We start from the raw sequence: 17,412 nt of genomic DNA, 5'->3' as shown, positions 1-17,412 counted from the left end.
TCTGGAGCAAGTTATATTTAATAGGGCCCCCATTTATTTTCATTGTTTTCTTAAACAATAACAACAACAACAACAACAACAACAACAACAACAACAACAACTCTCTACCAAGAGGATTTACCAATAATTATTATACCTCAGCATTGTCAGATACCCATTTCTATGTAAAAAGGAAAAAAAAAAAAAAAAAAAAAAAAAAAGAGCCAAGCCCAGGGACGTTGGATCGGGCAGGATACCTGCCAAGAATTTCTCTCTGTCTCTCCTTTTTAGTTTTTCATTTTTATTTCATTGTAAAAGATTTTTTTTTTTTTTTTTTTTTTGGGGGGGGGGGGGGGGGGTGTTGTTATCTTTTTCGTGGGGAGTCCTATACATTCTACCATGAGTCTCACACCAATAACCGATCTGAAATCTGACTGTTATTTTTTTTTCTTTCAAGAACACACATTTATCGGTGACCATTTTTTATAATTTGTATTTATGCGCGTAATGGTAATCAGTTTAACTACAATTATATATCCTATTTATGTGCATTCATTTTAGAAATGTGAATATAAATGCAGTGAACAGTGAAATGACAGATTCGTTGTACAGCATTTGATAATTTATGTAAAATCGATGAATTATGTTCTTGTAAAACTTTTGACGATGGTTGTGTGCGTGTTTTTTTTTTTATGCGCGCGCGTGTGTTCTGATTTGTCTGTTTGTTTGTTTTCATGCATTTCTCTCTGTCTTGCCTTCTTGTTGTCTGGATGTTGGTGTGTTTTGTAAACATGTTCGTCGATAAGCAATATTCCATTTGATACAAGACCAATCCCACACAGACGAACGCATGCATGTTGCGAGTCAAACCCGCTCGAGTGCATACGTATTACATGTGTTATCTGGGGCGATGTTCTTTATTCCGAGGGTTCATTATTCCGAAACACACAAATTCCCTATCGTGCCTATACCTAAATGTTCGTTAATTCGAAAATAAGGTCCAATAATCCGAACATTTGTGGCGTCATTCCGAAGGTTAGTTATTCTGAAGGTTCCTTAGTCTGAAAATGAAATAAAGTTTGTTATTCCGAGGGTTTGTTAATCTGAAAATGAGAATAAGATACGTACAAACGAACTTTTGGAATTACGAATCTTATTTCATTTTCGGATTAATGAAACTTCGAGAGGACAGACCCTCGGAATAATGAATTCTAACTGCGTATTGGTGTGCAAGCGGAAGAAGGCAAGTCATTTACGTTTGACAAAAGAAAAGATAAAGTACGTACCTTATAATCTACCGAGCAACGAAATCACAGAATTCACACAAGTACTCTAAGCGGCATACATTTCAGCTTGTTGGATTTATTGGCGATACGTTTTTTGTTCTTACCAAGCGTCGATTGCATAATTTCACAAGGAAAAACATTATACACAACTGAAATTTTCACATGCAGGCAACAGAACAACAACAGTAGATTTGAACGAGAACATAAATCATCGAATATCTTAACTTCAGGAAGGTTAACAGGTGACGCCGGAAGTTATGAAGCTCACAGGTAACATCCAAGTAATACTGTATTTCTATCTTGACACTTCACAAGAGAGTTAAGCATATAGTGCGCTACTGTTACACTTACGACACCCCTCTTTTTGTTTTGTTTTTTCTTTTCTTTTGTCTTTTTGTTTTTGATACTGCGATGGAAGATGAAGAATGACTCATACAATGTGCACAAATATTCATTAGTGTATTTCATCTATGCTATTATGTTATATCGCATGCTGCTTTTGTAGAGAGAATGCGAGCATTTTACTATCCTTGATCTGGAAAATCTGACGGAGCACCTGACGATAAGAATACATTATTCTACGCCTAATCACATTTAGTCCTTTGTTTCTTTGCAGACCAACATAGCTATTAAAATATCAGGACATCGTTTCACGAAAGTTGTCAGGACGGACAATGGTGCCCATGTGTGCAATCAGTTACAGATCTGCTCCAGCTACGTCAGCTTGGCATCATAGCTTACAAAGATGGACCCTATCATGGTGAGTTTTCACCCCGCAAGAGGGAGCTGTTTCAGATTTTGGGAGCACCTTCTTTGTTCTGTAGTTTCCAAAGTGTTGAGTGGAAGAATTGCCCTGAACAAAATACTGAGTACCGGAATCTTATCAAGACTTGGAAGCACGGAAATTTAACAGGAATTGACATGAGTCCAATCATATCCACTGTGTGTTAGTTAATGAAGCAGGCAGGGCCTACAGCAGTATAACAGACCAGTGTGGTGCAGTTTGGCTCAAAACATACCAGACCAATGTTCATTTGATTCACCACTTTGATACCTTGGAACATTTCCTTTCAATTTTACAGACTGAAAGTAATTGATTTTCTACGATAATCTCTTGGAATATCGAGAAAAGTTTAATAGATATCAAGGTATTTAGAACAACTCCAGGTTTACATGTTGTGGAATTAAAGTGCCATTTATGTCTATTATCGCCCGTTTCACCCCCCCCCCCCCTTTCGCTGAAACGTATCAAAGGTTTTGCCCCCAGAGCATTCTCTACTTATGACGAACACTGTTTGTTTTGTATGCTAATGGACGTAATCCACACATGATTCATTAGAAAAAATATAGATAAACAATAAACACAATAGAATATCTGATCTTCTCAGTAATACGTTTTGAAGATACCAAACACGAAACATCAATAACATACAAAAGATCTGAGCATGACAAGGAAACGATACAGCGTTGGGAAACGGAAATCCCGCGTAAGCCACAATCAAGACAGCTATCGAAGTTCGTTATCTTCATGTCAATTTTGTACATCATGCTCTATTGTTTTGATCGTGATGAAATCCACATATACAGTTTACACCAGGCACATACAATTATGTGCCTAAATAATCAACGGAACCCTGTAAAATGAATTATGGAAGGCCAAAGCTTACGGATTTTTTTTTTTCACTGAATGTGCAGTTATAGTGTGATGATGAACTAAAATGGGCAAGACTAATGGAAAGCTGTCGGGTGATCTAGTATTCCTCGATCTCGCCCTCCTCTTCCTCACCATCGTTGGAGTCAACGCCGACCTCCTCGTAATCTTTCTCGAGAGCAGCGAGATCTTCCCTAGCCTCGGCAAACTCTCCCTCCTCCATACCCTCTCCCACGTACCAGTGGACGAAGGCGCGCTTGGCGTACATCAGGTCGAACTTGTGGTCCAGACGAGCCCAGGCCTCGGCGATGGCTGTGGTGTTGCTCAGCATGCACACGGCACGCTGGACCTTGGCCAGATCGCCACCGGGCACGACGGTTGGTGGCTGGTAGTTGATGCCGACCTTGAATCCAGTTGGGCACCAGTCGACGAACTGGATGGATCTCTTGGTCTTGATGGTAGCGATGGCGGCGTTGACATCCTTGGGGACGACGTCACCACGGAAAAGCAGGCAGCAGGCCATATACTTGCCATGACGAGGATCGCACTTCACCATCTGGTTGGCGGGCTCGAAGCAGGAGTTTGTAATCTCAGCAACGGTCAGCTGCTCGTGGTAAGCCTTCTCGGCGGAGATGACGGGTGCGTAGGTGGCCAGTGGGAAGTGGATGCGGGGGTAGGGCACCAAGTTGGTCTGGAATTCGGTCAAATCGACGTTGAGGGCGCCATCGAATCGCAGGGATGCTGTGATAGATGACACAATTTGGCTAATGAGACGATTCAGGTTGGTGTAGGTAGGACGTTCGATGTCAAGGTTGCGCCGACAGATGTCGTAGATGGCCTCGTTGTCGACCATGAAGGCGCAGTCAGAGTGTTCCAGCGTCGTGTGCGTCGTCAGGATGGAGTTGTAAGGTTCGACAACAGCGGTGGACACCTGAGGAGCAGGGTAGATTGAGAATTCCAGCTTGGACTTCTTTCCGTAGTCGACGGAGAGACGCTCCATGAGCAGAGAGGTGAAGCCAGACCCAGTGCCACCGCCGAAGCTGTGGAACACCAGGAATCCTTGAAGTCCAGTGCACTGGTCAGCCTACAGACATATAAAACGAAGTGATCAAGCACAGTCAACAAGTTTGTAAATAAGGTGAAGCTAGGGATGCAATCAGTAATGTAGTTTTACGTCAATATCAGAATTCTTTCGAGGAAACTTTGAATCTTCTCAAGAGAACATGAATGTGTGTGTGTGTGTGTGTGTGTGTGTTACAGTGTGGTGGTGTTTTCGCCAATTACCGCAATACTTACATATCAGTTCAATGATGTCTTCAGTCATTACAAACGTATAAAGTTATAATAAGATAAAGTAAAAATCATCAAATAGTTCACGGGCACCCGCAATGGTCCCGTCGAAGATTTTAATATTTACCCACGTTGGAATGACAGGCATACAGATCATCTTGTCAACAAATTTTCGTTTGGTGGTGCAATAGAAATATGTGCTTCTATATGTACCATATTCATGATAACTGTAGTTTAAAGGAAAATTCGAGTGTTAAGAGTATAAAAGAGGAGTATGACATTGTTTTATCTATTCGCAGTATAGTGGGTGTCATAGCAGAATATTGTGTGTGTGTGTGTGTGTGTGTGTGTGTTTTGAAATAGCCCATGAAAACATACCAACTTTCTGATCTTGTCCAAGACTTGATCAACGAGCTCCTTGCCGACGGTGTAGTGACCACGGGCGTAGTTGTTGGCGGCATCCTCCTTGCCAGTGATCAGCTGCTCAGGGTGGAACAGCTGGCGGTAGGTTCCGGTGCGGACCTCATCTAGCAAAGTAAGAACACACAAGACCGGCGATTTAATGACTGCAATGAGACTGTGACGCTAACTTGATCAGCTGGTATTTGAATTCTCATTTCTATAGTGTTAACCCTTAAATGTTTGTTATGATATATAAGGTAGGCCCTACTTAAAATGATGGTTTTAACACAGAGAGAATACCTGAAAGACCACTGCGAATGCATTACATTACAAGTAGCGAAGTTAATGATCGAAAAGGAAACCTTGTGAAAAAAAACCCCAAACAAACCCACGTGGCATTCGAATTTCAAAATAGCAGAAGCCTGACTTCACCCTTATAGCCGCTGACTAGGTTGTACTCTGATTCGTTCTCATAAATCTTTTGTTTTTCCAGTTTACACACAGTGACAATTCACACTAAATCAAGATAGTACTGTTGAACGGTTGCATTGCAGCTGGAAATAAATTCCGTTATATATAGTTTGAACAAGAGATGCAAACAAATACTTTAATGCCCTGCTGTCGCGCGTTGGCCATCCAGAGGTGATTTACTCTGGCATCTCATCGTTGAGCTCATATCAACTGAACTTCCAGAGCTGTCACAGAAGGAAGAGATGATATAGGATAGGAGATCATCATCATAGCCATAGTTCTTACCGACAACTGTGGGCTCGAGATCGACGAAGACGGCACGGGGAACGTGCTTGCCGGCTCCAGTCTCGCTAAAGAAGGTGTTGAAGGAGTCGTCACCTCCGCCAAGTGTACTGTCAGCTGGCATCTGGCCATCCGTCTGGATGCCGTGCTCCAGACAGTACAGCTCCCAGCATGCATTGCCAATCTGGACACCGGCCTGACCAACGTGGACTGAGATACATTCACGCTACAAGATAGAGTGAGAGAGAGAGAGAGAGAAAGAGAGAGAAAGATTGAGATTCAATTTCTTGAATGATAATATTCAGAGTAGGACCAGGAACATTAAGAACTTTCATGATGTTCAGACATGTCAAAAAGTACGTGTCTCGGTAAAGTCATAACCTTTGGTCTGCTTGAATCAACTGACATCTAAAGCCTTATCCTCTGCGCAGTATCGTACATATGACAAGAATATAATACGTGTGTAAATGTGTGTGAGTGCATTTTGTGTGTATGTGTATGTAGACGGGGGGGGGGGGGGGGGCGAAAGAGTAAAACAAAAGACTTGAAAACCGAGGCTACCGAGAGGGCATATCATCAGAGTATACCGACAATCCTTTCCTGACTGCAGACGGCAAGGGCGTCATACAATGTCCCTGCGACCACTCCTTGCCCGCATACACATTGTTTATTTATCACCTGGCACGAGAGTCAAGACGGCTCAATGCAATGTGACAAGATGTGCAGCAGTGTACAGAGCAGCAATGCGGACCGGCCGTCTTTTCAAGCAATGCTTACAATGGCGGCCCTCTGCATAATCACTTCTGAACTACAATTGTTATTGTAATCCCTGCTGTATAGACATGCATACTTTATTGTATCGTTAATTTCCTTTTATATCGTTGTTTATGCAAGTCAAATGACTCTGGTTCAAATTTACTTTGTATATTTCCCACATGTCTATGATTATGTAACTGATGTATATTGATTTGCAGAAAATAAAGTATCTATCAAACAAAACCCTTAGCATCATCGTGGGTTGAAAACTGCATTAATGAGGATGGTCGATAGCTTCATCTGCCGAGGGTCGAACGGTGTTTATCTCTTCAAGCCTTAATCAGCAGCCTCGCTCTAACCAAAGACTACGAATGGTGAATGATAGCAGTAGCAATTGGTGACCCTTGGCTTTACAGAATGAGTTTTGGGGGTAAATACAGAAGAATCAGCAACAAAATTATAGACCCTCTTACACATCTACATGTCCTTCACCCCAAAAATTCTCCTCGAGTTCGACACGCACGAATCACAGCACACGAGTCACACAGCCCATGAGTTCAACACTAGGCAAATGAGTCCCATGACACGAGACCGACACTATTAAATCAAACGAGGCCCATGAGTTCGACGCTAGCAATCATGGCCCACGAGTTCGACACTAATCAAACACGGCCCACGAAACCGACAAATTAAGTTCCGTGATGTAACGGATGTAATGTCGAACTCGTGTAGTAGTTTTCATCTAGTATCGAACTCGTGGGCCTTGTTTGCCGAGTGTCGGACACGTGGGCCTCATTTTGTCCAGTGTCGAACCCATGGATTGTATGACTCGTGGGTTGTATGACTCATAGACCTTATATCAATGTCGAACTCGTGGGCCGTATGACTCTTGGGAATCGATCTCGTGGGACGACTCCATTATTGGAAGGCAATGCTGTGAGGTCACCAAGCTGAAAAAAATTGCCAGAGAAGACCGAAGCAGAAGGAACAGCAGTCTAGGTTACATATGCATTGAAACCAGGTATAGAAGAGGGGAGCTAAGTTGGTAGAGAACAGATGAGAGTAAGACTCTGCGTATCACCTACACATGTATTTAACTCATTGCTTCTGTGAAGTGATTAACACACATAAATTTACCCATACAACACATTCGGTTCCTGTAACCAGTAGGCTAGTGCAACATGGGATACCTCTTGAGAGAATGGACCGCTGTAGTCACAATAAGTACCCCAACGCCCTACTCAACCGACTCCCACCGGGGCATTTACAATGTAACACGAGACACCGCAAAGAGGCTCAAGAAAAGCGGGGTACCACAAGGGTACAACAAAATTTCAGAATCCTTGATACGCATGTAGCGAGTTACCTCGAGATTTTCAGACCTCTCTAACAGTGAAATGAAAATAAGTCACGGAACACGCTTGATGATTATTCTGATATTAGACGAATTTATACATTATGAACGATAACGGTAATTCTACCTTCAGTCAGCCTGTCCGGGTTGATTTCATTCTTTCATGATCACAACTTTTAATATTCTGTTTATGTAGAAGTAATAATTATGTAAGCCACCATTGTAGGGCAATTTCTCCTGCTTGTCCCGATGAACGACATTCTGTGCAATAACTGTGGCAGAGAATTCCATCTTGTAAAACCGAAAATCATTACAACAGAAGACAAGTGACCTCTGAATTGTTGAAAGGCTTTCGCAATGCTCAGTACGGGAAGGAGGGGGGAGGGGAGTTGTAATTATGATATCTTGGTTGTGATTTGACAAGCTTTATTCTGTAATTCTGCCGACAGATAAATTGCATCTGACATACTTTTTATCTAAACGAGGGAGAGTCGGAGATGATCCCTGACGCATGCATTATTTTTGACAGAAGATGTCGGAAGAAGTATCGATTTTTTAAACAGATTGATGTAATATTCATGTCAATATATTGTATTTCCAATTTCATTATTGTTCATCTCGCTAGTTTGCACTATATCATAAGGACGATGACCCCCTTTAAGTGCTATTAGGATATTTATTGAGGAGGACGTATGCATTATTTCCGAAGGCACATCACATTTATAATCCACGAGCCAATATCACGTGATACGAATGACTCATCGGCAGGCGAACCGTGGTCGTACCCGTGACCACGCCCCCTTAATTGTAATACATATATTGATTAATGAGTATGATTCGTCTGAAAGTTAGTCTTACAAATACGGTTTGTATATTAAAAGGATGGTACATTGTACAGTATCTTGGTGGAGATGAGAATTGGGGTTTTAACTTTTTGTGAGATACCAAGAAAACACTTATGAAATAGTACAGAGCATACAATTTTAAGAGGAATTCAAAGTTTATTTGATGAAAATCGGATTTGGAACAACAGAAACATCCAAAAACAAAGTAAAACAAAGCGATCGTAATAAAGTGTGGGTCCCACACTTTATCAGAATCGCTCTGTTTTCGATATCTCAGCCATTTCAAAACCAATTTTCATCAATTGAACGTTGAATTCCTCATGGAATTACACGCTCTTTCATTATTTCATAAGAGGTTTCTCATTATCTCATCAGAAAATGTCAGAAACCTGAAATTAGGTCTCAACCAAAACTATACGATCCCTTTAAGTCTCAGTAAACGAGTGAAAAAACAGCAACAACAACTGTACCCTATTCAGTTGCGCGTTTAAGAATTTAGAACCATATTAATGATTCATCATGCCGTGCTTATGCAAGGACAGCCATTGCCAAAGTTTATGAATCGTAACAAAATCCTATTATCTATTTTATGTCAACATACTTTTTACTCAGAATAATATCATGCCTCTTTCTCTCTATTCTTTTTTTTTTTCGGGAACATGTCATTAATGAAACACATGCACATTACATGGATTTCCATTGTTACGCTGTAATGGTGTTTCATCAATAAGGATTATGACTACAGCGTGTGACGCAAATAAAACGACCATTAGCTAAATTAGTGTCCAACGAAAATTAATAAAATCCGAAAAAAAAAACCCTGGTGCACAAACACTCATATACTGTACATTATCATGTCTCGTTTGCCTCAGTGAGCATTTCATCGTCCAGTAATATTTTGAGATGCAGTGTTAAAGGGGTGGTAGAGTTTTGATTGAGATGGGACGCCAGGTGTCCAGTTATTTTGTTTTTTTTTTGTGTGAGATAATGAGAAACCTTTTATGAAATATGAAAGAATGTAATTCTAAAAGGAAATGAAAGTTCATTGGATAAAAATCGGTTATGAAATGGCTAAAATTTCCAAACACAAAGAGGTCCTGATAAAAGGTGGGACCCACCTTTCATTAGGAGCACTTTGTTTCATTCTGTTTTTGGATATCTCGGCCATTTCATAACCAAATTTCATCAAATAAACTCTGGATTACTAGAACTGTATGCTTACTTTAATATGTGGTTTCTAATTATCTCGCCAAAAAAAATTAAAATCGGAATCCCCCATCTCAACCAGAGGTGGATCCCTTTAAAATGCTTTTCATTTCATGCAGTAATACTCTCTCTGATCTTTAAATACCCTCATTTCGATTATAGATAGATACCAGTCTTTTTTGTTTTTGTTTTTCTTTTAAGTCGAAATCAGAGAGCTCCAGCTCCTTAATGCTTCTATTCCTCTTCCATTCTTTCCCATCCTCTGCTTCCTCCCTCCCCACCTCACCAACCCCCCCCCCTTTCCCTACCTCGAAAACACGGAGAAACATGTACACACACACACACATGCCTGCACCTCGACATTCACACACACACAATCCAGTCATACACACAAATACACGTGGTTCTTTCTTTCTCTCTCTCTCCCTCTCCGTCTTCTCTCCCCCTCCTCCTCTTGCCCCCTCCTTGGTCCCGTTTCTCTCATTTTCTTCCTCTGCGCACAAATTCGATAGTTTCCTGTATGGGCTATTGGATGATATTAAACGCGCAAACACACCATGCACTGAGCAAAGGAGCGTGTATCACGGCGTCTTCCACTGTCGTTTATAGACGTCGATTACGAGCTTCCGTTCGTTCGATGTGAGGAGTGGCTTTATAATGTCGTAACTCACATATATTATGATTATCGATGGTTGTGATACGATCCTTCTTAGAGATCATGGTCCTTTCTGGAGAGCACACTCAAACCCCCCATTCATCCCGAATTAAACGTATCAGATTAAACGATGCCTATCATCAAAAGAAGATGCAAACCAACAAATCTGGACCTATCAACACAAATGTGCGATGACACAATGTAAACTTGCTGGCCCGAATTCACGAAGGTGGTACAAATAAAACCATGGTTTAAACCATGGACAAAAACCATGGAGCGCCAAGTGTCGCACGGCATATTTCGTTACAAAATCGGTCATTATTTTTTTTTGTCGATGAAATGATTATTTTGTAACGAAATGACAACATTTTGTAACTAAATGAACATTTCGTCCACGAAATGATAATTTCGTTAACGAAACGGTCATTTTGTCGACGAAATGACCAATTTCGTAACGAAATATTCCGTGAGACACTTGGTGCTCCATTGTTTTTGTCCATGGTTTAAACCATGGTTTCATTTTGTACCATAAACCTTCGTGAATTCGGGCCTTAAAGACGAAAAGTTCTGCTTTGCATTTGCTTTTATTATTGATTTTATATATATATACAGTGTATATATATATGATTTTGCATAGCCACAATAATAGATGCTTAATCCCTCTGTTACTCCAGGTGTTATATTGATCGGTGATTGTATACATAAAATTGTCTGCATTAACATTTGAAAATCACATTGAACCGACTCCTATGTATATCGGAACGAACTCATTATAGCCCGCGGGGTAAGTAGAATGCCGCCTTTAAAAGCATTTTGACGTTCGAAACGCATCAGACATTGATTTCCATGATACGCCAGTCCCTCTGCACCATCTGCCAGCTGTTTTCATCCTTTCCACGCAGTCTTCCGCAGCAAGCACAGAGTACAAATCACCAATTGTCAATGATTGTAGGTCTTCATTGGATATTGGATTCGGGCTCATTAACCCTGGTCATGCTGGTATATAGTTTGCAGCGGGTGAACCGGTAGCGCTACGAGTATGATGGAGGGTCTCTGACTGTGGGAGGGGGCGGGGCGAAACTGGATTATAACAGGTTGACGAAAACGTCATGCTTATGTTATGAAAAAAAAATGACCGGGATATAATACATTTATATGCACATACCACTTACAGACACACATGCATACATGTATGTAAACTGGTGTACGGACATTATTGTATACAATTATAAGCACATGCGTACATACAACTGGCTTATTATATACATTTTACATACCCACTTTTTTATAGGCATACTCCATAATTATTTTCAGATTCTTATCACTCTTTATATAAAATAACAAAAATAATCTCTTCGCAAAAGGTAATTATCATGCCAGAGAATGGCTGTTTTCGTGACTTTCCTGGAAATCCGAAGTAGTAGCGTGCGCGCTTATAATGATAATAATAATGAAAAATGCATTCTTAAGAACAATATGCGAGAAAGCGATATGAATCGGCGAGTATGTTTTCTCGCATTTTAGAAGAATATTGCTCAGATCTCATCAGACATCTTTAGCCTGCTGTCATCAACAGAGTGCATCGCAGTGTATGTATTACTTTCAAGTAGTCGGTGAAATGGATCATTTAACTTTTCAAGGCGCACAGCACACACACAGCAGACAGACAAACACACACATGCATTTCTTTGCCAGCATCTAATATCACGCGTTTAATGCAGAATGCGCCAGCAAGGGAATGGAGAAATGCTAATTGCGTGGCTATTCGATGTAGTGCGACGCAAATGGTGGGGTAATACTAATATTCGAGAAGGTAGCTTCTGTCGCACTCTCTTCACGTCAGACCCAGACGTGGATCGGGGGGAAGGCGGGTGAAGACTCGAAGTGATTTGTGCAGTGAGTAGTTTGGCAGCGATGAGTCATCGCCGCCATTTTTTATTCCCGGTCCATATTATTATGATGACGGCGCTCCGGAGGCAGTACGCCGTGGCAGATACAGGGTGTTTCAGCAAAACTTCACCGGATGTTTTTCCAGTCAATACCCATATCCTCATCTGATAGATTTATAGTATCCTCGTATGTTTGCTTTTTATCATAATAACGCACCATCGCATGATTTTAAACGACAACGTTAAAACTACAAGGCTTCCAATTTCTTTACTTCAAGGAAAGTGATGCTCCTAGTATAAGTCGCGCTGTGAGAAATGTCCGTAATTTGCCTTTTCTGATTGTAAATTGCATTACGATCACATTGTTCACTTGCAAGAGCTTTCCCTGATTTGTGGAATTGTATTCGACGTGTAGAAACGGTCGATAGGTTTTGGTTCCCTGGAAACTCGTTTGCTTGTTATTATTGAAACAAGGAAATCGGGGTTTGTTTGCTGCCTACATGAAAGTCATCAATTTGACACATTATGAAAGGCCTTATCATGATAATTCAAGTGTAGACACATAATACATTCATAATATCTTGTGTTTTGTTTTTATCACTTATTTCTGTAATCACGATCAGGCTGACAATACCAATGAATATACTACTTGATCATGTTGATAATGCAAGAAGTATAAAATATTATTCAATCAAGCAAAGTCTATGTATACGAGAATTGATTTGCCATGTTATAAAGCTCGTGTAGATTTTGTCAAAACTTCATGCAACATTAGCGAGAGACGTGTACAAATGGACAGTGATGTGGGTTCACATCTAGTGGTGATCGTATAGCTGCTGGTCGTGGTTGATGATGACGATAATGATGACGACGATGACGTTGCTTAATTAGGATCTCAACGTTTGCACTATGCACGAACACGAGACATTACAGGTGGGGGTAGAATCAAGCAGATTTTTAACAGAATACAACCATGAAACTGCGACTGTAAGTATCTCAGTATAGATGTATGCAAATTGTAGTGTTTTTATGAGATGCCTTACTCTGTGCGAGTCATTACTGTTGGGAACACCGGCTTCGCTGGCTGCTTTCCACTCGCGTGACATGATCTCTGATTGGCGAGTTCATAAATCCATAAGGAGCATTTATCTTGCCGCAAGTCCAATGCAAATTGCTCCATAAAGAAGAGAAAACGACATTAAACGTTTTTGCCTTCTGTTCGTGCGTCATTAGATTCGAGGTTGTTATACAGTGGAAGTCTGCCCTTTTAGTGTGTCCACATTTTTGAATTTCATCTTCACAACGATCAGCAAAATTGACTCATGGTGGAATACAGACAGTGAAAGAAGGCATGTAAAAGACATTACCCCGAGACAATGTGATGTATGAATGGTTATTAATTAGATAACCCCCAAACCAATAATTAATCTTTAAAGTGAATAGGCTCACTTCATTTTCATTTCTCTGTTCATACAATAAATCATCATACTAAGAAATACTTTGCAAATGTCGAAGAGATCGCAAAACGTTTCATAATGACGTGGAATCGAGAGCCGTCGGGCTAATCACCATTATGTGTCTCTCCTGATCGAACACAATGAGAACACCGACACACAGTAACACAGATACGAAGTTAATGTGCAACTTACATGAGTCAATGTCTCATCTCACTCATTCACTCAAACGCGGTCTGACAGATACAGGCGAAAAAAAAAAATCCATATAGGTGTACAACGGTGCAAACGCAGCGTGTTGAAGAGGTTTAATTCAGCATGATACCACGTGTCGCATCACACGCCAAATTAGCCATCGTCCTCTCGGATAATTGCACATCACAGCATGACGTAACCTGCCTTGCTTCACGCGGCTTCATTCTTCCTTGAACTAAAAGAACCTGTCATTATCCCAGTCACACAGCCGTAGAACCTCTTTGTGAGTGTTACATCGCAAAAGCAGTGGAAAGACTGAAACAGAATAAGGAAGGTGTCAGCTAAATTCAGCCAATGACGAAATCGCTATGAATAAAAGGAAAAGAAGGCGCTCCCAAGGTGGAAACTGATTTACACAGGGTCTGAGTTATTGAAAGTCACCACCATTATTTTTGATAGCCATGGTATACTGGAATTCACTTTATACATTTGCACGCATATTTTGCTCTCCTTGCTCGAGTATTCTAAAAGATGGCAGAAAACTTGGCCTTGGGTACATGTAATATTAGCTTGAAATTGAGCTGCTTATAGCAAGAAGATGGACCACCCTCCCCCCTGTTCTCAGCACAATATGAGCCAAAAGATGTTCATAAAATTCATCTCGTACTCAAATAAATGGTATCAACCACATGGTAGATCAAAAATGTTTATTCTGTTAACATCCAATCAATTCTTTCGTAACGGCAGCATCAATAGTATACCCCTCATTGTTATGCGCAGCAATACTGGGTCGTTTACTGTTCGTATTCACTTGAATCGACACCTTAAACGGTTGTCGACACATCACACAGGCGTAGTCTCATATTTCCTCCCTCTCCGAAAATTCTTATTCCCACCTTTTTTCTTTGCTCTCTCTCTCTCTCTCTCTCTCCCTTTTCTATCTTTTTTTTTCTTTGAAATACCGTCTTTTTGCTTCGAAGTCTGCAGGAGTCTACCTTGCGGCGGCGAGACAGAACGAATGGAAAAGGTGGGTTCTTTGTTTGAGCTAAGCCTGCTTGAGGAGGGGGGAGGGGGGTAGAAGAAGACTGAGGGAAGGGGATGTTGGTACTCCTTGCAAAGTTCACAGGGCATAATGGCAACAGTAGAACAGCTCCTTGGGTTGTATACCTCGAGGATGTATCGATTCTCTAACGGCCATCATGTACATAAAATCATCGTTTGAAATTTGACTGTTCCCTCCCCTCCCCCCCCCCCCCTCTATAGATGTTTTACGTGATGCTGGCACGACGTACAAAAGAGATGACGAATGCACCTCAACAAAAGGGTTTCCTGCGTCGTATATAGGCCTAATCTGAGCAAACACAAAACTAAACGCAGATCGTTATGCTCTGAATTTATGCTCTGAAAAATAAAGAAGAAGCTTACGAACTCACCATGATGTAACGAAGTTAGATGTTGAGTGTGCGAAGAGAAATTATGCGGTGTTACGTCAGTATTCTAACTGCGGGTTTGAGTTGAAACACTCTCTTTCTAGACCTGTAATGGGTTCCGCAATTGCACTCACGAAGTGATGTCTTCGATACCGAATACAGAAAAACAATTTTCTTGAATGCAGCAGAGAGGAAAAGGATTCCCACCGAACACACAATTGTTGCTAACAGTTTTTTGACTGGTGAGAGATTGATGAAGAGAACGGTATACTGATGGAGTTCAAAGAAAGAGTAAAAAGAAAGAAAAGGTATAGCAGCGTTTTCCGGAGGATGGCTAGAGCAATCACTATGATGATGAAGCGCCGATCTCGAAATGTGCAGCCCGGTGATGGGAGAGATGGGAAGCCGTAGCATCTCGGGCGATGCAGGCGAGGTCCCTCCCTTCTCCTTCTCTTTCTCTCTCTCTCTTCCCCCCTCTTTCTATATATATCTCGCTCTCTCCCTCTTCTCCAGTCACTCATGCCGCTGCTATACAGCGTTTCCACACTGCGCCGTCCCGTCCCTGCTCATATCATTTGCATTACATTTTGCTCCTCGGTGCAAACACGATGGATCAGAATACTTTCTGGAGAGACGGAGAAAGGGTGGGGGTGGGGGAGGGGGGAGGGGGAGGGGGAGGGAGAGGGGAGGGGGAAGGGGAGGGGGAGGGGGAGGGGGGAGGGGAGGGGAGGGGGAAGGGGTATGAACAGTATTTTTTCTGATTCTGATTTTGATTTTATTTCTGAATTTCTTTTTCATGCATAAATGAAGTACAAAGTCATTTGAACAAACAAATTGAGCACAGTATATATTGAATCTGACAATCAAAGCAAATAAATGATTAATTCAAATTTTCAACTTTTCCCCCCTGATACAATATTCAAAATGAAAATAAACTATTTTGTGCAAACATAAGTTACAGTATATCTCTTGCTCGAAGACAAATTAGGCAATTCTTGATGTACAGATATTCAGGAGACCATCGTTATAAGCAAGCGCTTGACGACGACAATTTCCTCAGAAATGATTGTCTAAACAATACACCATTGCGAGAATATAACATATAAGTCACCACTCACTGAGTGGTGATAGTGAGAAAGGGAGGGAAGAATGAGGGGGAAAGTGCAGCGGTGCATCAGAACGCTATTGTTCATTGGGTATAGCGGAAGAAACGTATCAGGTTATATAATAAAAACACCAACAATTATGATGATCATGATAATGATAATAATGAAACAATAGTGAATTTAGTTGTAATGATGATGATGATGATAATGATAATAATAATGACAATAATAACAACAACAACATTAATAATAATGTATCAATGATAACATGGTCTTCTTTATTCCGAATAACCTCTTCAATGATACCACTGTACTACCAGAGGGCCTGATACCATTATTATTCACCTATAGCGTTGCCAGGTACCCACTATTGGGGCACGCCTGGGTCGAGAGGCCACATAGTGGAATAAAACATCTGGACTATTCGAACTTGAGACCTCCGATCAGGAGTTCCATCCACTATGTTCCTGTAGGCCTACCCTCCCCCCCCCCCCAACCAAAAGAAAAAGAAAGAAAGAAAAGAAAAAATATCATTTTCTCTATACAAGAGAAATAAAGGAAAAGTGAAAAAGGGATAAAAATATTTATGTGCGTTATTCCTCACATCCAAGCTTCTCCATTCTTCTGCTTTTATCGTTTTAACAGTCGAAGTTTTTTTTTTTTCTCCCACGTGCAGTTGACGCCTTTAGGAACTGCAGAACTTTCTATCCATCTATCTTTCTGTCCATTCTGCATAATCACAATCCTACAGATAGACGTTAGATATATATGACAGAGATGTAAAATTATATTGTTTACATTTGGACTATTTGTTATTACTAATCATTCCTTCATAACCACTTCAGTAAAAAAAAAAAAGAAAAAAAAAACTGAAGAGGAAGAAATTATTTGTATGTGTGTATACTTTATTATAAAGTTTCAAAACGAATGCATTCTATCTATGCAAAAAAAAAAATGTGAAATGAGAAAATGTGCAATCAAAGGCAGTCAGACGGCAAACTCGTTAAAGGTTAAGTACTCGATATCTGCATATTAAAGATGGTAAATGTTTAAACTGAAGTATACATTTTAAAACATATGACATTGTTCAGAAGCACAAAATGTGTCAGTAGTGAAGTCAGTGTTACTCGCTCAAGTTATTTGTTACGACCAAAATCACTC

At 40.7% G+C, this 17,412-nt stretch overlaps 1 protein-coding gene across 1 annotated transcript; it reads right to left on the bottom strand.

Moving 5' to 3' along the window:
• Window positions 1-2,535: 2,535 nt before the first annotated feature.
• LOC140242563 (tubulin alpha-1C chain-like) lies at window positions 2,536-15,261 on the bottom strand. Its single transcript, XM_072322306.1, has 4 exons — window positions 15,149-15,261; window positions 5,365-5,587; window positions 4,585-4,733; window positions 2,536-4,000 (listed from the first exon to the last, which is right to left on the bottom strand). Exons 1-4 carry the CDS (start codon window positions 15,149-15,151, stop codon window positions 3,017-3,019), a joined length of 1,359 nt encoding a protein of 452 aa, XP_072178407.1. The 5' UTR covers window positions 15,152-15,261; the 3' UTR covers window positions 2,536-3,016.
• Window positions 15,262-17,412: the final 2,151 nt, after the last annotated feature.

Source organism: Diadema setosum, chromosome 19 (genome assembly GCF_964275005.1).
Source record: "Diadema setosum chromosome 19, eeDiaSeto1, whole genome shotgun sequence".
Lineage (NCBI taxonomy): Eukaryota > Metazoa > Echinodermata > Echinoidea > Diadematoida > Diadematidae > Diadema > Diadema setosum.
The sequence above is the reverse complement of the archived record's forward strand: the minus strand, read 5'-3'. Positions and strand labels throughout refer to the sequence as shown.

Bases quoted from the DNA above. Each gene is read 5' to 3' on its own strand.
- LOC140242563 (XM_072322306.1), bottom strand. The intron at 4,734-5,364 runs GTAAGAACTATG...TTACTTTGCTAG, and splicing joins TCTCGAGCCCACAGTTGTCG to ATGAGGTCCGCACCGGAACC. The intron at 4,001-4,584 runs GTATGTTTTCAT...ATATGTCTGTAG, and splicing joins TGGACAAGATCAGAAAGTTG to GCTGACCAGTGCACTGGACT.